We start from the raw sequence: 26,534 nt of genomic DNA, 5'->3' as shown, positions 1-26,534 counted from the left end.
ACCATCTCATAGCTTAAAGGCATCACTGTTACTAAGGAGGGAAATATTTAGTCAGTGACTAAAAACTCTTGAACAATTTATTCAGGCTGTAAGGGTATCTGATTGTGGTGCACTAACCAGGAGGAGCAAGTGTATCTCCAGCATTCACATGTAAAGAAGGACTTCTAAGCATATCATCATAGCATAAATATTATGGGGTCTATTCACGAAGCAATGAAAAGAGTGGAGAAGTTGCCCATGGCAACCAATCAGCTGCTACAGTACATACAATTTTATAGACTGCACTTGATACATGTTACTTCAAAACTGATTGGTTACTATGGGCAACTTCTCCAGGGGCTCAGTTCTCCACTCTTTTCATTGCTTCATGAATAGACCCATTTGACACAAGTAAATATTGTATCGTAATTGTAATGCTCATAATTAATATTATACAAAATATAAAAACTTGGAAATGTTGTTATAATGTTCTGTTTGAAAGCATTATTTTACCAACACACAAAGGAGAAACTCCTGAGAATATTTTTTGTTTGTCTTTTTGAACTCATATAAATGTTATTCATATTCCCTTGTATTTCACAAGGGAATAGGGCAAAGAAAATTAGTATGCAGTATAGGTCAGGCTATAGTTACTGTATTTATTTATTTTTTAAATAGCAACATGTGTTTTTGTAAAATGCACTTTTCGTTAATAGTGTAAAAAGGGTGGAGAAGGAAAAGAGGAAAAGACACATAGTTTAAAGGAGAGGGGCAGGCGAGGGGTAAACAGGATAAAGGGTATTATACTGTATATTCTTCAATAATAACAGATTCCAAGGAAGACAACTGAGAGTAAGGTAACATGATCAGTATAAATGTTTCCATTACAGTAGTAATAGATTGAGTTACCTATTTTTCTAGAAGCAAAATAATGATTCTCCTGTAATCTATGAATCACAAGTAAATTCAAAATCCCACATTTAGTTACATTTATTTCATTAGGAACATTATAATCCATTTTTTACCTAAAAGACCGACTACAGTGTGTCCTACAATATGATTAGAGACATGAAGCCTACTGTTCCCGGGAAAAATAACATTGCCCCACAATCACATCTGTCTCTGTCAAATACCTACAAACCTAATAAGCTCCCCGAAATGCAAACATATACGTTTGTGAATGATGCTAATAGCTCTTTAATCTAAAACAACTTTCATTTTAGGTTAGTGGACACAATGCGTCACAGCAATCAACCGGTTGCAGTTCTAAGAGCTGAAAGAAAAAAAACATATGGCCTAGTAAATTGACTAAACTAAATGATTTCTTACATTTCAAAAATGATTTGTTAGTATAGGCAGGATATACTGTTTTGCTGGGTCAAGGAGGATTTCGTCCAACACAAAACAACAGGACAGAGGTGTTTTATTTATGTTTAATTTAATTTTCAGATTTATATTACGCCATATAAAGTCAAAAGGTGCCATCTAGACAAACCTCATCTACTGCTTGCAGTGCATCATACTAATAATAATAATAATTATTATTATTATTATTATTATTATGATTATTATTATAATGTTGTATCATCCAATATATGCAGATGGATACATGAAAAACATTTACATTTTCTGTATTCTGCTCTACTATTAAACGCTGATAATTCAAAGCCCAGGAGCCGTCTAGCAATGCTCTGCTGACGTATGCAGCCCCCAGAACACTCATAATGACAGGTAGAACAAGGTACCTTAAGGAATTATAGTCCCTGTTTTCCATGCATCACCTGGTGTCTCTCTATAACAGTCCCATTTCTTTCACCAGTGATGTTTGTGTAATTAGGCCACAGTGTCATTCTGAGAGGCCTGCAGAGTATGCGAGTCACGTACTGCAGTTAATGCAAAGGACTGATTCTCTTGGAAAGTCTGTGCTAAGTGCAATAAAATTAAGCTACTTAATTACATATAAAAACATACACATTACGCTGCCAATGTTAAGACAACTAAGTTCTTTGAAAAATTAGCAAGACGGGCTCAGGAATTTGCTAAACTGAAGTGAACTGGAAAAAAAATAAAAAACGAGCTGATCAGTCACTACAAGGGCGTATGGAATGGGCAGCAGGTTAGTTGTCATTGTAATTAAGAGGTTACATGACAAGTATTAGATTAACTCTCCTTATTCTGTAGTCCAACCATGCAGAGCTAACCAAAAAGGCACCTCTGCCACTGGCAACTGATCTGGATAGCAGCCTGGGCTCTATACTGGAAGGAGGCAGATACTTTTCCACTCACACCCAGTGGTAAAAGCATGAGCATGAGAAAACAAAGTGAATTTGGGGTGAAGAGTTACTGTAGATTCCAGTAAATTTGGGGAATTGTCCTTACTGTTTACCACAAATCCCCCCTCCCCCCCCCCCCTAACAAATGGGGCAGGATGTACTAAGGGAAAAATGTGGTAAAACCCCCGTTTCCGGGGGTTTTACCGCATTTTCAAATGTACTAAGACCCGGTTGCCGGGTTTTCGCCGCCCAGGGTATCACAATCTTTGCATGGCGATACCCTATAGAAGCCTATGGGCTTCTTTTCGCCAACCACTGCAACCCGCCGCCTCCACCGTCCCCCGCCGCAGATGCTGACCCCCCTCCCCCGGCATACCTTCCTCCAGGCAGCCTGGACCCGGAAGGTAAACCCCTCCTCCCCCTAGCAACGCAGTCAGAGGTCCTTCCAGCTGCAGGGGGGAGGAGGAGGTGCTGGGGACATCCTGCTGCTGCATCCCGGCGTGCAGGGAGAGTGGAGACCCCTGGGAGATGATGAAGACCCCCCCGCACACCACCTCCCAGGTATCGCGGGGGGCCTCCGTCACCGCATTGCAATGTTGATCGCATATGTTAGTAGATATGCGATCAACAATGCTGCGATGTATGTTAATACATCCCGCCCATGGTGTTTTATAAATGAATATGCATATTACAGCACCAAACCTCCCATTATTTGGTTCACTGGAACCGGGACACAATCCAAAGATTGGGAGAGAGAAAGAGAGAGAGAGAGAGAGTTTTCTTTTTGTTGTGATGTAAAACCGAAGCCGCTCATCACTAGTTGTGACCCCTCTCTTTCATGCTCCTGATATAGTGCTGCCAATCTGATTGAGCAGCTTCCACTGTGTGTGACTCACTAAAGATACTCAATTCCATAGCTGGAACGCTACCATACCACCTTTTCTCCCAGGGTTCCTCCACTACTTCCTATACCCCCAGCAAATCCAGGTGGTTGCTGAATGGAGGACCAATCGTAAGCCGCAATCCAGATATTGCGGCCTGTGATTGGCCATCCTGCTCACACCAACCATCTCCCATCCCCAGTTTAAAATGGTAAACAAAATTCATTTTCAGCTTCTAAATGTTATTTTTTTTAATCAAACATAAAGGCGAACAAATTCAAGCCCTAGGGTAGTCTGTTTTAAACGAGTCACCCTTTATATACAGATACTGAATAGCAGCAATGACAGATGTAGTCCTAGGGGATTATACAAAGGTGGCTTAAAAAGTAAGGTAAGAAGACATCTCACGTCTGCAATGTTCTTTATTCCATTCTAATTTTTGCCAGGCCAGAGCAGGTAGACCACTGCTTCCCCTCACGGCCATTAGCCTGCACTTCATATCATTCATACTGTCCCATCATCAGGTGTAAGATGGCGGGGCTGACAGAAACATGGTCAAACATTAAGGTGCATAGTGTGTCAGATTTCTGAGTCTAAAAGGCATATCAGCAGCTGAAATTAATTGTCAACTTGTCAAGGTGTACGGTGATAACGTAATGACACAGAAATAGGTTTGGGTTTAGTGCACTGCCTTTGATAACAGCAGGACAGACGTTCAAGGTGAGCAGTGATTGGCCGGCCAAGCACCTCACCACAGGTGACAATTTGTGCCACACTGAAGGTCTGATTCAGGAGAACAGATTCGAGTTACGGATACTGCTGATAAACTGTGCACAACATGAGCAACTGGGGTGCAGGAAAAGGTGTTCATGCTGGGTACCAAAGCAACTCACAGAAGTTCACAAAACCAATAGGATGGGATTATCTCTTGTGTGACGCGGTACCATGAGGAGGGAGTGCAGTTTCTGCAACGTTAGTTACAGGCGACGAATCATGGGTGCATCATGTGACACCGGAGATGAAGCAAGTATCCATAAATTGCAAACACGCATAGTCCCCACCTTCAAAGAAATTAAAAACAACACCAGCAAAGAAGGTCAGGGCCACCGTGTTTTGGGACCAAAAAGGAATGCTTCTTGTTGACTTCCTACCAAGGGAGATAATGTGAATGCTGATCGCTATTATGACACACTGGGGTGAATTCAATTGCTCCCCACCCCACCTTCCTGGCTGCCACTAGATGGCTTTGCACAACTAAAACCGGTACTAATGGAAGCGCACATGTGGAATGTGTGCCCGGTGGAGGAGAGGGGGGACATTTGAAAAGCTCCAAAGGGTGCCCAAACATAACAATTGAATTCCCCCCAATTGAGGAGATTGCGGAGGGCAGTTAGTTGAAAATGAACTGGGTTATTGCAAACAGGCATTGTATTGCTGCACAATAATGACAGGCCACACTCAGCCAACTGCACACGTGATCTGGTATGGCGCTACTATTGGGAGATACTGAAATACCCTCTCTACAGCCCTGACCTGGCACCAATTGATTTTTAAATCTCTTTGGATCATTGAAGAAGCACCTGGGTGGAGGGCGATACGAAACAGACAGTGGAGTTCAACAAGATGGCATGTCCTGGCTTTAGGTGCTTGACACTGAGTTCTCCTATGCTGGAATAGATGCATTGGTGTACCATTGGAACAAATGCTTAGACAAGTATGGGGACTATGTGGAAAAATAATCTGAACCAAGGCCCTCATTCCGAGTTGTTCGCTCGTTCTTTTTCATCGCATCGCAGTGAAAATCCGCTTAGTACGCATGCGCAAAGTTCGCACTGCGACTGCGCCAAGTAACTTTACTATGAAGAAAGTATTTTTACTCACGGCTTTTTCTTCGCTCCGGCGATCGTAATGTGATTGACAGGAAATGGGTGTTACTGGGCGGAAACACGGCGTTTCAGGGGCGTGTGGCTGAAAACGCTACCGTTTCCGGAAAAAACGCAGGAGTGGCCGGAGAAACGGTGGGAGTGCCTGGGCGAACGCTGGGTGTGTTTGTGACGTCAACCAGGAACGACAAGCACTGAACTGATCGCACAGGCAGAGTAAGTCTGGAGCTACTCTGAAACTGCTAAGTAGTTAGTAATCGCAATATTGCGAATACATCGGTCGCAATTTTAAGAAGCTAAGATTCACTCCCAGTAGGCGGCGGCTTAGCGTGTGTAACTCTGCTAAATTCGCCTTGCGACCGATCAACTCGGAATGAGGGCCCAAGTTCATACTATTGATCATATGTACAGTACATGTACAAGTTGAATACATTTACAAAATGAGAGTCTTGTCACCTTATTTACTGAACCAACCTCATAATATACTTAGATCACATAATGGATTTTTTTCAGCATGTGTTTTACAACATAACTAAATGGGCAACTCCAGCATTACCGCTTAATGTGTCAGTTGGACCAAAATACCAAGCCAGGTGCATAATGTGGCCTAATTCAGACCTGATCGAAGATGTGCTAAATTTAGCACATCTACGATCAGTCATACAGACATGCGGGGAAACGCCCAGCACAGGGCTAGTCCGCCTCGCATGTCAGGCCCAATCCCCCGCACAAGTACAAAAGCATCGCACATCGGCGATGCTTTTGTACTTTAGGAGTAGCTCCCTACCAGCGCAGCTCCTGCGCGCTGGCAGGAGCTACTCGTTACTGTGAAGGTCGCAGCGGCTGCGTGTGACGTCACGCAGCCACCGTGGGCCGCCCCCAAACGCACACCCGCGTTGCCCAGACCACGCCCCCTAAACGGCGGTCAAACGCCGCCGGCCCGCCCAGCGGCTGTCTGGCATTCGCCGGCGCACTGCGGTACTGGCGCAGTTCAGACCTGACCGGCTGCTGTGCGAAAACGCGCAGCACCGATCAGGTCTGAATTAGGTCCTTTGTGCGGTATAACTGTGTTTTCCATGGACTTCAGTGAAACATTTGGTATGTTACTAGACACAAATAAGCACATGGGAACATAATAATAATATTGCCCAACATGGCACAAATCTGTAAAAGAGTTAATGATGCCTGTATATGTATGTGTATGTATATGTATATGCCTGCCCTTATAGATGATCTACAAAGTACAGAGGGAGAACCCGCCTAACACTATCTTGCATAGCTTTGGTTCAACATTTGCGTCCATAATGAAATCATGCAATGAGAATGCACATACTCTAACTTCATGCTCTGCCTCCTCCGCATGTGTGTACATGTTCTTACTTATTGTCTCGCTCACTCTTATTCTATTGCTTGCTCCTAAGCATGCTCCCTCCCCATCAGGTTGATATCTATAACTCAATGCAGGGGCAGAGCCAGAACTTTGTGGGCCCCATAGCAACATTTTGAAATAGCCCTTTCCACCTTCTAGAGAGACATTTTTCTCTACAGCAGTAGTGCCCAAGCTAAATTTGTGCACCATTGTAGTGCCCTAATTCACATAATACCACACAGTGCACTCAGTTCACATTGCGGTACACAGCGCTTGGCAGGTATTTCTGGGAACGTGGTAGACAACTTTATGATTTGGGTGCAGTTGAGTCATGCCCCAGAGGTAGGCTCCTATGTCTCTGGGCCCCATAGCAATAGCACCTCCTGCTCCCACTATACCTACACCCATGACTCTAAGAACTTGCTGCTCTGCTGATGTACAGGATTATTGTTCATTAAGGTATGCGCAGAGCCATAGCAAGGTGTGTGCAGAGTGTGCTCTGCCCATAGTGCTGCAAGGTAGGGGGCGCTGTTAGCAACACTTGTCAATTATGAATTATCTAATTACTTTCACTTGCAACTTCCCCCCTTTCTGAAGACCAGTATCTCCTGACCTCCCCTGTCTCCTACCCCCACCCCTTACGTCACTAATACCTATACAGCATTCATGAACTTGACTTGATAGCTCTGTGTTGTTCAGTTGCACTGTCCTTTATTACATTTCAGGATGCTGATGTGCCCAGGATAAAAACCCACTGCCCATTACATTGCAGTCGGACACTCTATTCATTGAGCTATCTGCCATTGCATAGAAAGGCAGAGAATTACAAGCTGGAGAGTTTTAACTATTTGAAGCTTACCTTGTACTTTGTGAAGGGGTGATCAGCGTTGTGGCTGGGCAGATCTATGTAGTGTGTGGCTGCAAGGGATTGGATGTGTGGCTGCACACTACATAGATCTGCTCGATTATGGTGCTGGTTATTTTTTACTGGGGTACAGGTAGCTTCATATAGTTATAAACCACATTGTTTTTATGTGGGATCAAGTGGTTTGGTGGGTGGTGTGTTTGGCTGGGGATGCAGCGGGATGTGTGTTTGAGACCTGGGTGTGGCAGTATACTGAAATGCGAGAGGTATTGTGACTGAATGGCGGCAAGCTCTCGGGTTGAGTGAATGCATGTGGTATAGAGAGGATTTGTGTCCAAATCCATTTTCTTACAGTGTTCTATAAATGTGTAATATATATATATATATATATATATATATATACACACACAGAGAAAAAACCACAGCACTCACCACACCAGAAGCGGGGCACAGCTATGCACTTACCACTCATAGGGTGGGGTGCATGTAACACAGCACTCTCCACCACAAAAGCGGGGTACACAGCTGTACTTACCACTCACAGGGCGGGGTGCATGTAGCCCATGACCACATCGCTCTAATAAATACAAACAAAGAACCCAGCACTCACCAAAGTAAACTCACTTATCCTCAACAATTCAATAAATAAATGATGGGGGTTTAGTTGGTGGATTGGCCAATGCACGGAAGCCTGCATACCGATTTTCAAGGTACCCCACCTTCATGCAGGTCCTACACTATCACAGAGTCTTAAAACCTGACTACTTCACTGCTGTTACACAACTCATCTGCCTGCTAGATTTAATGTGTACCTGCCACAGACTTTATGGCTTTTATGGGGTACCTTGAAAATCGGTATGCAGGCTTCCGTGCATTGGCCAATCCACCAACTAAACCCCCATCATTTATTTATTGAATTGTTGAGGATAAGTGAGTTTACTTTGGTGAGTGCTGGGTTCTTTGTTTGTATTTATTAGAGCGATGTGGTCATGGGCTACATGCACCCCGCCCTGTGAGTGGTAAGTACAGCTGTGTACCCCGCTTTTGTGGTGGAGAGTGCTGTGTTACATGCACCCCACCCTGTGAGTGGTAAGTGCATAGCTGTGCCCCGCTTCTGGTGTGGTGAGTGCTGTGGTTTTTTCTCTGTGTGTATACGATGGGGTTAATCTATGGTTAGCTCTTATTAACCGTGGCCACTAGCTTTCTCATGCACCCCTGTGTGGACTTTATTATCCTGAACCTGTCTCAGCTGTTTCTTAGCAATCATCTTTGAGCCAGTGCAATAGGTGACTAGTGTGTCTTTAAAAGCCATAAAGTCTGTGGCAGGTACACATTAAATCTAGCAGGCAGATGAGTTGTGTAACAGCAGTGAAGTAGTCAGGTTTTAAGACTCTGTGATAGTGTAGGACCTGCATGAAGGTGGGGTACCTTGAAAATCGGTATGCAGGCTTCCGTGCATTGGCCAATCCACCAACTAAACCCCCATCATTTATTTATTGAATTGTTGAGGATAAGTGAGTTTACTTTGGTGAGTGCTGGGTTCTTTGTTTGTATATATATATATATATATATATATATATATATATATATATACACACATATATATATATACATACACATATATATACATATATATATATATTTATGTGGGAAGGGGCATCATAGCATGGGCTTTCTCTGGGCTTAATTTAAATGTATTTATTTATTTAATTATTTATTTTGGGGGGGGGGGGTAGCCAATTCTCTTTCTGGTACGGGGCACCAAGAAGTCTAGTTATGGCTCAGGGTGTGCGTGTCTAAATGACACTGCATATCGCTGATTTAGATAGCACTGCATCACCGAGGAACACATCCTCAGCATTAAGTGTGGCCCCCTGTATAAAATAAGATTTTACTCACCGGTAAATCTATTTCTCGTAGTCCGTAGTGGATGCTGGGACTCCGTAAGGACCATGGGGAATAGCGGCTCCGCAGGAGACTGGGCACAACTAAAAGAAAGCTTTTGGTCTAACTGGTGTGCACTGGCTCCTCCCTCTATGACCCTCCTCCAAACTTCAGTTAGGATACCGTGCCCGGAAGAGCTGACACAATAAGGAAGGATTTTGAATCCCGGGTAAGACTCATACCAGCCACACCAATCACACCGTATAACTCGTGATACAATACCCAGTTAACAGTATGACAATAACTGAGCCTCTCAACAGATGGCTCAACAATAACCCTTTAGTTAAACAATAACTATATACAAGTATTGCAGACAATCCGCACTTGGGATGGGCGCCCAGCATCCACTACGGACTACGAGAAATAGATTTATCGGTGAGTAAAATCTTATTTTCTCTGACGTCCTAAGTGGATGCTGGGACTCCGTAAGGACCATGGGGATTATACCAAAGCTCCCAAACGGGCGGGAGAGTGCGGATGACTCTGCAGCACCGAATGGGCAAACTCTAGGTCCTCCTCAGCCAGGGTGTCAAACTTGTAGAATTTAGCAAATGTGTTTGACCCCGACCAAGTAGCTGCTCGGCAAAGCTGTAGAGCCGAGACCCCTCGGGCAGCCGCCCAAGAAGAGCCCACCTTCCTCGTGGAATGGGCTTTCACTGATTTAGGATGCGGCAGTCCAGCCGCAGAATGTGCAAGCTGAATCGTACTACAGATCCAGCGAGCAATAGTCTGCTTTGAAGCAGGTGCACCCAACTTGTTGGGCGCATGCAGGATAAATAGCGAGTCAGTCTTTCTGACTCCAGCTGTCCTGGAAACATAAATTTTCAGGGCCCTGACTACGTCCAACAACTTGGAAGCCTCCAAGTCTTTAGTAGCCGCAGGCACCACGATAGGTTGGTTCAGATGAAAGGCTGATACCACCTTAGGGAGAAACTGGGGACGAGTCCTCAATTCTGCCCTATCCATATGGAAAATCAGATAAGGGCTTTCACATGACAAAGCCGCCAATTCTGATACACGCCTGGCCGAAGCCAAGGCCAACAACATGACCACTTTCCACGTGAGATATTTCAATTCCACGGTTTTAAGTGGCTCAAACCAATGTGACTTTAGGAAATCCAACACCACGTTGAGATCCCAAGGTGCCACTGGAGGCACAAAAGGGGGCTGAATATGCAGCACTCCCTTAACAAAAGTCTGAACTTCAGGTAGTGAAGCCAGTTCTCTCTGGAAGAAAATCGATAGAGCCGAAATCTGGACCTTAATGGAACCCAATTTTAGGCCCATAGTCACCCCTGACTGTAGGAAGTGCAGAAAACGTCCCAGCTGAAATTCCTCCATTGGGGCCTTCCTGGCCTCACACCACGCAACATATTTTTGCCAAATGCGGTGATAATGGTTTGCGGTCACTTCTTTCCTAGCTTTAATCAGCGTAGGAATGACTTCCTACAGAATGCCCTTTTCCTTCAGGATCCGGTGTTCAACCGCCATACCGTCAAACGCAGCCACGGTAAGTCTTGGAACAGACAGGGCCCCTGCTGCAGCAGGTCCTGTCTGAGCGGCAGAGGCCATGGGTCCTCTGAGATCATTTCTTGAAGTTCCGGGTACCAAGCTCTTCTTGGCCAATCCGGAACAATGAGTATAGTTCTTACTCCTCTTCTCCTTATTATCCTCAGTACCTTTGGTATGAGAGTAAGAGGAGGGAACACATAAACCAACCGGTACACCCACGGTGTCACTAGAGCGTCCACAGCTATCGCCTGAGGGTCTTTTGACCTGGCGCAATATCTTTCTAGCTTTTTGTTTAGGCGGGACGCCATCATGTCCACCTGTGGCCTTTCCCAACGGTTTACAATCAGTTGGAAGACTTCTGGATGAAGTCCCCACTCTCCCGGGTGGAGGTCGTGCCTGCTGAGGAAGTCTGCTTCCCAGTTGTCCACTCCCGGAATGAACACTGCTGACAGTGCTAACACGTGATTTTCCGCCCATCGGAGAATCCTTGTGGCTTCTGCCATCGCCGTCCTGCTTCTTGTGCCGCCCTGTCGGTTTACATGGGCGACTGCCGTGATGTTGTCTGACTGGATCAGTACCGGCTGGTTTTGAAGCAGGGGTTTTGCCTGACTTAGGGCATTGAAAATGGCCCTCAGTTCCAGAATATTTATGTGTAGGGAAGTCTCCTGACTTGACCATAGTCCTTGGAAGTTTCTTCCCTGTGTGACTGCCCCCCAGCCTCGAAGGTCACCAGGACCCAGTCCTGTATGCCGAATCTGCGGCCCTCTTGAAGATGAGCACTTTGCAGCCACCACAGCAGAGACACCCTGGTCCTTAGAGACAGGGTTATCAGCCGATGCATCTGAAGATGTGATCCGGACCACTTGTCCACAGGTCCCACTGAAAGGTTCTTGCATGGAACCTGCCGAATGGAATTGCTTCGTAGGAAGCTACCATTTTTCCCAGGATTCGCGTGCAGTGATGCACTGACACCTGTTTTGGTTTTAGGAGGCCTCTGACTAGAGATGACAGCTCCTTGGCCTTCTCCTCCGGGAGAAACACTTTTTTCTGTTCTCACCGAACCGTCCGGTTTCGGTACCACAAGCATTGTGGAATAGTAACCCCGTCCTTGTTGAAGTAGGGGCACCTTGACTATCACCTGCTGGGAATACAGCTTGTGAATTGCCTCTAGCACTGCCTCCCTGCCTGAGGGAGTTGTTGGCAAGGCAGATTTGAGGAAACGGCGGGGGGGAGACGTCTCGAATTCCAGCTTGTACCCCTGAGATACTACTTGAAGGATCCAGGGATCCACCCGTGAGCGAGCCCACTGATTGCTGAAGTTTTTGAGATGGGCCCCCACCGTACCTGGCTCCGCCTGTGGAGCCCCAGCATCATGCGGTGGACTTGGAGGAAGCGGGGGAGGACTTTTGCTCCTGGGAACTGGCTGTATGCTGCAGCTTTTTCCCTCTACCTCTGCCTCTGGGCAGAAAGAACGCGCCTTTAACCCGCTTGCCCTTATGGGGCCGAAAGGACTGTACCTGATAATACGATGCTTTCTTTGGCTGTGAAGGAACATGGGGTAAAAATGCTGACTTCCCAGCTGTTGCTGTGGAAACGAGGTCCGAGAGACCATCCCCGAACAACTCCTCACCCTTATAAGGCAAAACTTCCATGTGCCTTTTAGAATCTGCATCACCTGTCCACTGCCGAGTCCATAACCCTCTCCTGGCAGAAATGGACATTGCACTTATTTTAGATGCCAGCCGGCAAATATCCCTCTGTGCATCTCTCATGTATAAGACTGCGTCTTTAATATGCTCTACGGTTAGCAATATAGTGTCCCTGTCTAGGGTATCAATATTTTCCGACAGGGAATCTGACCACGCAGCTGCAGCACTGCACATCCATGCTGAAGCAATAGCTGGTCTCAGTATAATACCTGAGTGTGTATAAACAGACTTCAGGATAGCCTCCTGCTTTCTATCAGCAGGCTCCTTTAGGGCGGCCGTATCCGGAGACGGTAGTGCCACCTTCTTTGACAAGCGTGTGAGCGCTTTATCCACCCTAGGGGATGTTTCCCAACGTGACCTATCCTCTGGCGGGAAAGGGTACGTCATTAGTAACCTTTTAGAAATTACCAGTTTCTTTTCGGGGGAAGCCCACGCTTCTTCACACACTTCATTTAATTCCTCAGATGGAGGAAAAACTACTGGTAGTTTTTTCTCTCCAAACAGAATACCCTTTTTTGTGGTACCTGGGGTAACATCAGAAATGTGCAACACATTTTTCATAGCCTCAATCATGTAACGTGTGGCCCTATTGGAAGTTACATTAGTCTCATCGTCGTCGACACTGGAGTCAGTATCCGTGTCGACATCTGTGTCTGCCATCTGAGGTAGCGGGCGTTTTAGAGCCCCTGATGGCTTTTGAGACGCCTGGGCAGGCACAGGCTGAGAAGCCGGCTGTCCCATATTTGGTATGTCGTCAAACCTTTTATGTAAGGAGTCGACACTGTCACGTAATTCCTTCCACATAACCATCCACTCAGGTGTCGGCCCCGCAGGGGGTGACATCACATTTATCGGCATCTGCTCCGACTCCACATAAGCCTCCTCATCAAACATATCGACACAGCCGTACCGACACACCGCACACACACAGGGAATGCTCTGACAGAGGAAAGGACCCCACAAAGCCCTTTGGGGAGACAGAGAGAGAGTATGCCAGCACACACCAGAGCGCTATATAACACAGGGATGAACACTGTAACTGAGTGATTTTCCCTTATAGCTGCTTAATATATATATTGCTGCGCCTAAATTTAGTGCCCCCCCCCCCCTCTCTTTTTTACCCTTTGTAGCTTGAAACTGCAGGGGAGAGCCTGGGAGCGATCCTTCCAGCGGAGCAGTGAGGGAAAAATGGCGCCAGTGTGCTGAGGGAGATAGCCCCGCCCCTTTTTCGGCTGACTTTCTCCCGCTTTTTTATGGATTCTGGCAGGGGTATTTTTCACATATATAGCCTCTGGGACTATATGTTGTGATTATTTGCCAGCGAAGGTATTAATATTGCTGCTCAGGGCGCCCCCCCCAGCGCCCTGCACCCATCAGTGACCGGAGTGTGAGGTGTGCATGAGGAGCAATGGCGCACAGCTGCAGTGCTGTGCGCTACCTTGTTGAAGACCGAAGTCTTCTGCCGCCGATTTTCAGGACCATCTTCATGCTTCTGGCTCTGTAAGGGGGACGGCGGTGCGGCTCCGGGACCGGACGATCGAGGTCGGGCCCTGTGTTCGATCCCTCTGGAGCTAATGGTGTCCAGTAGCCTAAGAAGCCCAAGCTAGCTGCAAGCAGGTAGGTTCGCTTCTTCTCCCCTTAGTCCCTCGTAGCAGTGAGTCTGTTGCCAGCAGATCTCACTGAAAATAAAAAACCTAAAATATACTTTCTTTTCTAGGAGCTCAGGAGAGCCCCTAGTGTGCATCCAGCTCAGCCGGGCACAAGATTCTAACTGAAGTCTGGAGGAGGGTCATAGAGGGAGGAGCCAGTGCACACCAGGTAGACCAAAAGCTTTCTTTTAGTTGTGCCCAGTCTCCTGCGGAGCCGCTATTCCCCATGGTCCTTACGGAGTCCCAGCATCCACTTAGGACGTCAGAGAAATTATATATACTCATACATAAGATTGTCTCACATTTTCTTTACATTTAAAATTATTGACTAGTTTTTTTTTCTGGCATGTACACCCAACACCGGTCTAGGATCAGTTGCTGTCAAGAAAGACACATGCTTTCAATGGATGTAGTATGTTATGCAGGCGGCCAGCATACCGGCGCCAGGATCCCAACCGCCGGCATTCCGGCAGCTGGGCGAGCGCAAATGAGCCCCTTGCAGGCTCGCTGCACTCGCCAATCTGCGGGCACGGTGGCACCCCACGCTATCTATTCTCCCTCCAGGGGGTTGTGGACCCCCAAGAAGGAGAATAGTTGTTGATATGCCGGGTGTCGGGATTCCGGCGCCGGTGTACTGAGCGCCGGGATCCCAACAGCCAGCATACTGAATACCACCCCTTTCAATTATATAAAGGAAAACTAAAGGAGCCATAGAAATTTTTTATTTGGATTTTAAAGAGTGAAATGAACCTCTTCCAGCAGAGATAGTGACATTGGATATGTGGTCATCCAAGCAAGCCAAGAGTACACTACAATCCTGCAGTCACGCTAAAAGATCTCCAAAGTTACAGTATACTTTGATTCAAAATACTAGTACGGTATATATACTACCCAACTATGTAAGTACAATGCAGAAAAAATAATATGTCTGCATTTGGCCTTACTGCTGTAATTCTACAGATATCTAATACTAGAAAATTAGATGAAAACATTTAATATCACAATCGAACATTAAGGTTGCTCATTTCTTGTGACTACCTTAATGCACATCTATAATTATAAATGCCTGTAAATTGCAAACAACTTGGAAAAAATATATAATGCACAGAATAAACTTCTTATTTCAGTTCCTGTTAAAAGGCTTAGAACAAGTTAAATGCTCTTAATGTAAAACAGTGATGGCAACAGGTGACCCTAGGGCCACATTTGACACTCTGAGCCTCCACCTGCGGCCCCTAGGTCCTTCCTGCTTTATTGTCAGATGGGCGATTCTCTGTGTTGCACGGAACAGCTACACAAATTCAAGCGACATACTTCTCCAAAATACCAAGATTTTAGTGGGTCTTAAGTTATAGGGTAAGGCATTGCTACTAAACAATTGAGTTTTCATATAAGAGCAATTTCTTAACAGACCAGTTTAAAAGGAAAAAAAATTAAAAGCATGTGATGCATGGGACTTTCTGTTCACTTTCTGGAGAATGACCCAGATGAGTTTCTTATACATCGTAACATCTGTATAAAATGCATGCTTATATGCTATTACTAATTGATATCTTTTTTATTAAAGATACTATTTGAACTTATTACTGAGACAAAAAAATATGTGCTGTTCTTTTGAAGATTATCGGGCTGCCCTCTTGAAGCTTATTGGGCAACGCTATGCGGCCCACGCAAGTTGCCTATCAGCACTGCAAAAGTTGATGGGTACAAAACAAGCAATATTTATGCATGTTAAAATAAATATTGTCAACAATAAGAAATAAATATTAAAGAAGAGAATATAAAATTTGTGGTTAAGGCCGAAACAATTCACTTGTGCTGTACAGGAGTAAAACATGGGAAAAAAGTGACCTGCACTAAAATAAACAAAAATCAGCAGAAACAACAACAACAAAATAACAACAACACCACATACATATACTATTAGCAAACAAAGACAATGCTACACTAATGCACTTAAAGTCTGGATGGTCGCACAAGAAATGATTCCCAAAGCATTATTTCATTATAGTTCGTCACTATACCCTCCCATTTTTACTTTACTTACAACTAATACAATAATTTTGGCGCTATAAAAAAGATAATATACATATTTTAATATTAGTTTGCATTACTGTTTCCTATTTTCTAGCAATTATTTTACAAAAATATCTTCAAGCCATCACTAATGAAATAAACAAAACAAAATAATTAAAAAACGTAACCATGAGACAGATACTGTATGTATGCTTCACAATACAATACAATACAATACAATACAATACAATACAATACAATACAGAGGAAGTTAGCTGTTAACATATTCAGAATGGACTATGGCCTATTTAAGTATCTAATATGTTTGGACATCTCTTATGCCTGATTTCAGTTAAACTGTGCAAATCTGACATTATGCATTTACGTAATATCATTGCATGCCATTGTGCTTTCTCTTTTACTGTACATACTGGCATTATACCCTTACTTATATAATGCAAACATCAAGTGTGTATTTATAAACGCAGAGATGTACATTCAATGTGAGCAGTCTATTGAAGCAAGTGGAATTGGATTGACATACAGTAGGATAGCTAAACACAGTCCTATTGTATTTGCTTCATTACATTTAGGACTCGTACAATGCACAACTTATGGCTGAAAAGTATATGTACTGTACATACATATACCACATAACTCCTAGTTTAAATCATAAGGATGTTAAAAGTATCTTCCTACAGTACATCTGTATACTAAACAAATGATGTTACTGCAGCAAACAGACGTGTTCCACACTTTCTATGTACAGTATATATTATCACCACTGAAATCTACATGCAAATACAGAAAACTTTTTGGTTTTTCATATATCAAAGTAAGCCAAGGCGTTCATGAATTCTGCAATAACAAAATTTGTTCATATATATATATATATATATATATATATATATATATTTCCACACCAAATAAACCGATTGAGCATTTTCCATATATGTTGTTCAATGTAATTTTCTCTCTTAATTACAACAGCATATAGGTGTGCTACTACTTGAATGTTTAATTTTTGGTGAAAAAAACAAAGAGATGCCTAAAAGTAAGAGGTTGTATGGACTCGAACTTGCAGAAACGCATGCCTACATGAAACCTCTATCCTTATTCATTTATAACCAGAGTATTTCACAGATTTAAACTGCTAAGGATTTCCAAATAATCGCCTTTTAGAAATCAACATTCATTTCAGTACCTGAAGCAAGACCAATGTCACAAAGGCAGCCGCAAGTCAACTATAGTCTATGATATCCAATTACAGGACAACTGAGGTAGATTAGAAATTCACAATATTATTTACTAACGATGGTAGATGTTTACTGTGTACATGGTGAAGATAATGCTACTCATTGTAATTTAGATCATTAAGAATCTGCGATTATATAAGCGTCAACAACTGCCTGTGGGATATCTTTTAAATAGTGACATCCCAGACAATAAACCTTCTCATAGACAGTAAAGGTGCAGATACCGTATGTGAGGATTTGAGCAGCATGCTAGCACACCTGCACCCTCTGCACAGACTCCTGGCAGCCAATGTGTCCTTAATCTGCAAAGCACGTTCCAGTAAAATTTAATATTCAGTGCACAGACCTACGCATTTATGGCGGGAGATGAAATGTTTATTATCATGGGTGTTAATTAGCTCACCTCAAGATCATATAATAGTGCACAAACTACTGTTAAGGTTACTTCATTATTTTGTAAAAGCCCCTTAAGATTTATTTTTATACATACAAGAAATTGCTGCACCTTAAGTTATTCTCTTTAGCAGTGCCAAATGAAAATCTGGAATTTTCCTATGTAAAAACAATATGGATTCTAAATGAAGGGATAATAAAAAGCGGGGGATTTGTGGACTGATACATTAACACGATGTAATGAAAGTTGAGTTTTAACCCTTGTAGACCCAGCTGTGCAGGACAAAGTATAATTAGCAAGGTAGGAAAAGGGACTAAAAATGTTCCACATATAAGAGGTGAAATTTAGTATATCAAAAACTAGAACAGCAATATAGAATTTATATGGGAAATGTAAAATATTTTTGACAGGGAGAACAGATTACGGTTCTAGTGAACAATTGGCAGGCATAGTGAATGCATATGGACTAACCGTATAGATTACATATAAAGAGGCAAAAGACGGTAACAATGCTTTGAGAATCTGGGTGCCAGCATTATATAACGATGTGCCTCTGCATCCAAAAGGTTTGGTGTCATCATGCAGTGAATTTGCAAAGATATTTTTTACTTACTTATTTACAAACGTAACAATATAATATAAATGCATACATAAGACTTTATAGAAACTTTTTTTTTTTTTTGGAAGCACAACCCACAAGATTGTAAAATCATATTGGTCTATCATACCAATGCTGTATTTAGTACATTGCTACATAACCTGTTACAACGCTGCCTAAAATGTTTAGGGCACATACATAATAAGATGAAAAAAAATACGGATACAAAAAGATCACATTTCTCACAGCGCAGTATACATATGTTATTGTGTGACATTCCATATTGCGTTATATTTTACCAAACACCAATAGAACTTTATGTGATCACAAAATGACTGTAGGCAGCAGCACTGTGGGTTAACAACATGCTTGTTCTGAGACAATCCAAGTGAGAAATCCTTTTTCTCAGCAATTCATATAGCTGTGACACCTGCTCTATAATGCAAACTTTCACATTCACATGCATTTGCTGCAGCCTCATTTATTTTACATACAGTACATACAGTATGGCTATATTAATACTACAGAGAGGGGCTGGATCCCCTGCAGGGTCTGAGTTAAGGTGTGTGGGCGCCCTATGGGAACTAATTTGTAGGGGCCCCTACCAATAAGATGGTCAATAAAATAAAATGGTCATGTTTTATAGACTATTTTATTGGTAGGGGTCATATCATTAAAAAGTATAATGTGTAAAATACTCCTAGCACTGTAAATGTGTTGAACACTGTTAAGTGCCCCAGATCACATTATGCCACACAGAACCCCCAGTTCTCATTATGCCACACAGAACCCCCAGATCACATTATGCCACACACAACCCCCAGTTCTCATACCACACACAACCTCCAGTTCTCATTATGCCACACACAACCCCCAGTTCTCATTATGCCACACAGAACCCCCAGTTCTCATAATGCCACACAGAACCCCCAGTTCTCATGCCACACAGAATCACCAGTTTTCATGCCACACAGAACCACCAGTTCTCATAATGCCACACACAACCCCCAGTTCTCATAATGCCACACACAACCCCCAGTTCTCATTATGCCACACAGAACCCCCAGTTCTCATAATGCCACACACAACCCCCAGTTCTCATGCCACACAGAATCACCAGTTTTCAAGCCACACAGAACCACCAGTTCTCATTATGCCACACATAATCCCAAATCCACATTATGCCACAGTGCCCCCCACACTGGTGATGTGGCTGTGAATTAGGGGGTCAGCCAGTGTGTGGGTGCACCTGGGCGACCTCCTCAGATGCTCTATTGGTCAGTGATCCCCTCTGTGTTCCAGGTAATGGGGTGATCCCTCAAAGGGGTGGCACTGGGTTAGGGGAGAGATAAGTCACACTCACCTCAGAGGTCTCAGCTTGATCTCCTTTTTGTTGTCCACCACAGCTGGGACACAGTTGGTCAGCTCCGTCCAGTCTGCGTGCAGCCCACAGCTCCATCCAGTAGAGAACCTGGAGAAGAGCCAGGTCTCCTTCTTGCCCGGTCTGTGGCAGGTACACTTCTTCTGGCCTGCCTTGCACTCGCAGGGCTGCTCCAGGTGGATGTTCCTGACCAGGTGGCGGCCAAACGTAGTGCCCCCGGTCTTCTGGATGTGCAGGAAGACAATCAGGTCGTCCCCGTTGATATTAAAGTCCACCTTCCTTAGCAAGTCGTCCACGGTGAAATTGAACCTGGGGAGGAATTTGCTGGGGCTGTCATCTTCTGCCCAGTAGGGGTCCACCAGAGACGAGCTGAAGGCTTGCAACCTCAGCTGCTGGCACTCCGTGCCCGGGCACACATACTGCAGGACGATCACTGCGAACAGAAAGACTATCACCAGGGCCAGCACCAGTTTGTTGGACTTGTCATCCATGTTCTTGGTGCCAGCGGAGGTCTAAGAGCATTACGACCAAGCTGGGTTACATGGGGGCTGGGAAGGTGCAAGAGGGGTCTGCATCATGGCTCCAGAACAATAAGCCCAGACTGGGACATGTTTCCCTTTCTTCTCAGCAGCAGCAGCAGCAGCCCAGGCGTTCAGTCCCTTCTACAATAATGCACACACGGCTGGAGACTGAGGCAGCAGCAGCAGCAATGTGCACACCCCTATCTCACAACTCATCCATACACTCAGTACACTCCCCTCCTCTCATTCCTCCAGTATCTGGCAGCCCCTCCTCAGCATCAGTGCCCAGCCTCCTTGGTAAATGGAGTGCCAGGCCACTGTCTGCACAGGAGAAAGCTGCTGCTGGGGACTCTCACATCAGCACTGCGTGTGTGTTTCTTTTCTGATAGCTTTTTGTAGTGTGAATCTAAGAAAAACAGCCCAGCCAATACATTATTCCTGTCACAGAGAAAAGCTGGCTGGTGTACTTTGTGCTTTTGCAAATAAAATTCCTAGTTTATGCCACCTAATGATGCCGTATACTGCAATATTACCACATAGGTTGAGTTTAAGTGATAATACAGGTTTAACAATTTGGCACTTGTCCTAGGAGATACTAAAATGAATGACACTTCGGTCTGCATAAACGGAATGCCAATTGACTATAATGGGAGCAGATTGAAGTGTTATGAATATTACAAAAAAATCTTAAACTTGCAGTATGCACTGTATCTTCAGCACACATCTTCCTAAGGTGATGTCACATATGTTACATGCAGAATGACGTGGAAAGACGGCTGTTACTATGGAATGACAGCTGTTTTGCTGTTTTATTGGGATCCGGTCTTTAGGTAGATACTGTCGAGGTTGACCACTATTGGCCGACAGTAAGTAGGGCGACATGGTTTCTAGGTTGACAGGGACTCTCGGTTGCATGTTCTAGGTCGACATGACAAAAGGTCGACATGAGTTTTTCAAAAATTGTTTATTTTTTTACTTTTTCCTACTTTACGATCCACGTGGACTACAACTTGGAACGGTAACCTGTGCCGAACGCAGCGAGGCACCATGCCTTTGCTCGCCATGCAAGGGGACATGGTGCACTAATGGGGGTTCCCTGTAACTGTACGGAGAAAACGACACAAAAAAAAGTAAAAAAAACCCTCATGTCGACCTTTTCTCATGTCGACCTAGTACATGTCGACCTAGAGTCCCTGTCAACCTAGAAACCATGTTGACCTACTTACTGTCGATCAATAGTGGTTGACCTAGACACTGTCAACCTAACTCTAATCTACCTAACATACCACACCCATTTTATTTGCCACCCCTAAGCAAAAGTAGCATTAAAACTGAGCATATGCCCCATATAAACCCCCGATTTTTCTATGATCCCCTAAGCGCACTCACTAATGCTTTTCCACATGTGACCGCCCACATCTATACCCTACTATACATGTCACATAATGCGTAATGACGGCTGTTACTATGGAATGACAGCTGTTTTATTTGTCACCCCTAAGCAAAAATAACATTAAAGTAGTGCATATGCCCCATATAAAACCCTGAGTTTTCTATGATCCCCTAAGCGCACACACTAATGTTTCCCACATGTGACCGTCCACATCAGTACTCTACTATACATGTCACATAATGCGGAATGACAGTTGCTTACTACGGAACAGACACAGAGCCTGTGGTTAGTTGAATCTGGCCAATAATGTGGTTCCCAGGTAATATGAGGCGGGTTCACTGGCGTTTCTATAATGGGTGCAGTGTGTGCAGTGCACACGGGCCCCTGAGTCCAGAGGGGGCCCCCACCACACATGCTGCACCCATTTTTAAAATACTCACCCCTCCAGAGTCCAGCACCAGCATCCGCAGCTAATTGTGCACTAATTGGGATTCACGGTCACTTTACAAAGAAAATGACCCCCTATAAATATAAAAACTCATGTCAACCTTTTTCCATGTCGACCTAATGAACGCATTAACCTATTTCTATTGGCCGACCTAGTCACTGTCGACCAATAGTGGTCGACCTAATGACTGTCGACCCTATGATCCACACCCATGTTAGCAGTGTATGCAGTCAGAAAGTACACAGTGACTAGATATATATGTGGTATCCGGTCCTTAGGTCGACAGTACTTAGGTAGACACTTATTAGGTCAACCACTATTGGTCGACATGGCTTAGGTCAACGTGGTCTATAGGTTGACATGGACAAAGTCGACATGGAAAAAGGTCAACTTAAGTTTTTAACTTTTTTTTTCTTCCTTTTTTGAGCTTTTTCATACTTTACAATCCACGTGGACTACAATTGGGAATGGTAACCTGTGCCAAACTTACAAAACTCTGTCGTCCTTTTTCCATGTCAACCTTGTCCATGTGGACCAAATGACCATGTCGACCTATTTCAGGTGTCGACCTAGTCACTGTCAACCAATCATGGTCGACCTAGTGACTGTCGACCTAGTTACTGTCTATGCTATGATCCACACCCATATATATAAAAAGTCCAATGTTACCATGTCGAAATTGTTAAAATGACATCAGTCAGCATGTTGACACATATGCTATGTGTCGATGCACTTAAAATATCAACATATGACAAAACTACCTAGTCAGGATTTTGACAATACAAATGCTAGGGTTAAAGTTACGGTTAAAAAAAAAGGTGGTAACATTGGTGGTCATTCCGAGTTGTTCGCTCATTGTCGTTTTACGCAACAGAGAGATTAGGTAGAAAATGCGCATGCGCATGGTACGCAGCGCACATGCGCTTAGTTATTTATCACAAAACTTAGTAGATTTACACAGGCTCGTGCAACGTTTTTTCAACGCTCGCGTGATCGTAGTGTGATTGACAGGAAGTGGGTGTTTCTGGGCGGCAACATGGCGTTTTCAGGGAGTGTGCTAAAAAAACGCAGGCGTGCCAGGTAAAAACGCAGGAGTGGCAGGAGAAACGAGGGAGTGGCTGGCCGAACGCAGGGCGTGTTTGTGACGTCAACCCAGGAACTAAACGGACTGAGCTGATCGCAATTTAGGAGTAGGTCTGGAGCTACTCAGAAACTGCAAATAATTATTTAGTAGCAGTTCTGCTAACCTTTCGTTCGCTATTCTGCTAAGCTAAGATACACTCCCAGAGGGCGGCGACCTAACGTGTGCAATGCTGCTAAAAGCAGCTAACGAGCAAACAACTCGGAATGAGGGCCATTGTGAACATGTTGAAAATGTGAAAGTCAACATATTGCAAGTTGACATGATATATAATGACCTTGTAGACGTGCTCTGTCCACATGCAGTACCTCTCAACAAATCATTTTGAACCTGTCAGGTCAGCCATTTAATAGGATCTGTCACTGTCTTATTTTTATAATAATATGTTAGAGAAATATATAACGTTTTATTTTTGTTTCCTGATCCAAATGAGCCTGCGCCTGTTATGTCAATGCTACTCTCCTTCTCTTAGAGTATGACAGCCCCTGCACCTATGCTGCCATGAGCTTGTTCTGCACTGTACTTGCTTAATTATAACATTATAACAATGAGAATGGGGGGGGGGGGGGGGGGTGTAATTCATCAGTAATTTTTTTTTTTTGGGGGGGAGGGGGGTGAATGAAGGCGGTATTGCAGCAGATATCTCATATGAAGTATCTGCTGCGGTCCCTCTATTCCCAGCAGCCGCAACCCCCGTAGGTTTTTATGGGGTATGCAATGCTGTCATATTTGCCAGTGCAAGGTATTCCCGAGCTTGGCACCCCGAAGATGACATTAGCCCTTTGTAGCCCTGCATGGGCTATAGATCGGAAAAAAAGACAGGGAGAGCGAGGGTTCCACCAGAACGCCCCGGCAATGGCTGGCGCACATGTGAGTGGATCACCTGTTCCTGCAGTTGCCACTTCATACATCTGGCCTGTGTAATCACATCCTGCAATGCGATATTGGGCGCTTATGTCATGCCCACATCGCATTGCATATGCAATTATTGATAAATGGGTCCCTATGGGCGTAATTCTGAGTTGATCGCAGCAGGAATTTTGTTAGCAGTTGGGCAAAACCATGTGCACTGCAGGGGAGGCAGATATAACATGTGCAGAGAGAGTTAGATTTGGGTGGGTTATTTTGTTTCTGTGCAGGGTAAATACTGGCTGCTTTATTTTTACACTGCAACTTAGATTGCAGATTGAACACACTACACCCAAATCTAACTCTCTCTGCACATGTTATATCTGTCCCCCCTGCAGTGCACATGGTTTTGCCCAACTGCTAACAAAAATCCTGCTGCGATCACTAATGAATACTGATGCACCTGGCACACATGTTATCTGCATGGTGACACCTTCTGCGTGACTGTACCTATAGGTGAACAGGTTGCCTAGCAGATTTTCCTTTACTAAATAAGATTAGTAAGAAAATATTCCTTCAAATTGTTGACATGATTATCCTCTGGGACCCCTTTCCAGAGGACCCTAAACCACTGCATGGAAGAAGCCCAGATAGCTGCTGTGTGTAGAGAGTGCAAGCATTGGAATTCTTACACACCAATCAGGTAACTTACAGAAACATTAAAAGTGAGAATGTGCTCCTAGGAATGGATGGGTCTGTCAAACTCACTGACTTTGGCTTCTGCTCTCATATCACCCTTGAGCAGAGCAATCATAGCCATATGGTGGGCACCCCACACTGGATGGCATCAGAGATGGTGACAAGAAAAGCTTTTGGTCCTAAGGTACACATCTGGTCACTATTGAAATGGTGCAAGGTGAACCAACTTACCTCAGTGAGAGCCCCTCTAAGGGCTTTGTATTTGATTGCTACTAACAGCATCCCAGAGCGGCAGAATCCTGTCTCCAATCTTCCGAGACTTCCTGAATCATTCCTTGGAGAGGGAGGTAGAAAAGTGAGGGTCAACCAGGCAGCTCCTACAGCACCCTTTCTTGAAACTTGCTAAGCCACTGTCCAGCCTGACGCCTCTAATCTTGGCTGCAAAAGAAGCCATGAAAGGCAAATGCTATCATCCTAACAATACCTTTATGTAATTCTCCTTTTGTCCTCTTAACCTTCTTAACATTCTTTAAGTGCCACTCTAGTTCTGCTCACTGGCACCTGAGAGGGAAATCCAGCAGCATTCTGTGAAGAGGCCGGGAATGTAGATGCTCTCTCCTTGTCGTGGCAGTGACAGTCCTGGGAAGGATACGGCTCTCCCATGCTGTGTATCATTCCTCTTGGCAGAAAAATAAAACTGAGCTCTGTTTGTGGTCTTTTTCAAAAACTCTCTAATTTGGGCTTCCGACTGCATTACAGGAATGAGCTTATTTTTGCATCTGGCCTTCACTTGATACTTCATAACTCCCATGCCAGAGTCAGAGTTTCTGTCTATCTTTCTTTGCTGTCTCTTTACTCACTGTCCTTGTGCCTCTATTTACCATTACATCTTACTGTATGTGAGGGCCCGGGAATTGCGTCTTAACTCTTTCTAAAGCCTTTTTGTCTGCTTTACAGTGGGTAGCGTTCTAAGGATGGTAGGAAAGCGAGGACCTCATGGACAGGAGTATTGAAGCTAACAGCAGTCCATGATTACTGCTCAGTGTAAAACTTGCTGCGTATGATGACATCATACTGTATCTGAATAAAGTGTGAAAATGGCTGTCATTATTTCAACGTACAAAAGAAGAAGTTATGCTTTGAAATATTTGTAAATAGGTAGGATTTAGTGGTTGAATAGGGGAATGGTTATGTGTCGTTTGTGAGTGTGGGACAGTGCACTAACACAAACATAGGGCACTTGTAATGTAAGGTTTCTTGGTATTGACATGACAACACCCTGTCTCATTAACATATGAAACTTGAAGGAAGATCTGGTTTTCAGAATGAGTATATAAAGTTTATACAGGGTTTAGAAACGTTGTGTTGCCATTCCATTGAAACAAAGGTTCTAAAAAAAGTACTTACACAATAAACTACACTGCTTTGGTTACTCTATACTGGACTGCTTGGGTTATCTTGCAGACTACTGGCAAGGCTGGACTGGCCCACAGGGGTGTTTGTTTCATTAGGTCGACATGAGTTAGGTCGACATACATTGGGTCAACCACGTTTGGTCGACATGCATTAGGTCGACATGATCACTAGGTCGACATGGTCATTATGTCGACATGTGCTAGGTCGACATGGGAAAAGGTCGACATGAGTTTTTTTTTACTTTTTTTGGTGTTGTGGGGAACCCAAATTAGTGCACCATGTCCCCTTGCATGGCTTCGGGCAAGGTGCCTCGCTCCACTACTGCTGCGCTCGGCACAGGTTACCGTTCCCAATTGTA

At 44.2% G+C, this 26,534-nt stretch overlaps 1 protein-coding gene across 1 annotated transcript in view; it reads right to left on the bottom strand.

The window, feature by feature from the left end:
- HS6ST2 (heparan sulfate 6-O-sulfotransferase 2) overlaps nt 1-20,470 on the bottom strand; it is a 530,108-nt gene extending 509,638 nt beyond the window's left edge. The window contains exon 1 of the mRNA XM_063937481.1: nt 19,692-20,470. Coding sequence (XP_063793551.1) covers nt 19,692-20,200 — 509 coding nt within the window. The 5' untranslated portion in view covers nt 20,201-20,470. The remainder of the gene's footprint in view (nt 1-19,691) is intronic.
- Between the last annotated feature and the right edge of the window lie 6,064 nt (nt 20,471-26,534).

Source organism: Pseudophryne corroboree, chromosome 8, assembly GCF_028390025.1.
Source record: "Pseudophryne corroboree isolate aPseCor3 chromosome 8, aPseCor3.hap2, whole genome shotgun sequence".
In the NCBI taxonomy this organism is placed as follows: domain Eukaryota; kingdom Metazoa; phylum Chordata; class Amphibia; order Anura; family Myobatrachidae; genus Pseudophryne; species Pseudophryne corroboree.
The sequence above is the reverse complement of the archived record's forward strand: the minus strand, read 5'-3'. Positions and strand labels throughout refer to the sequence as shown.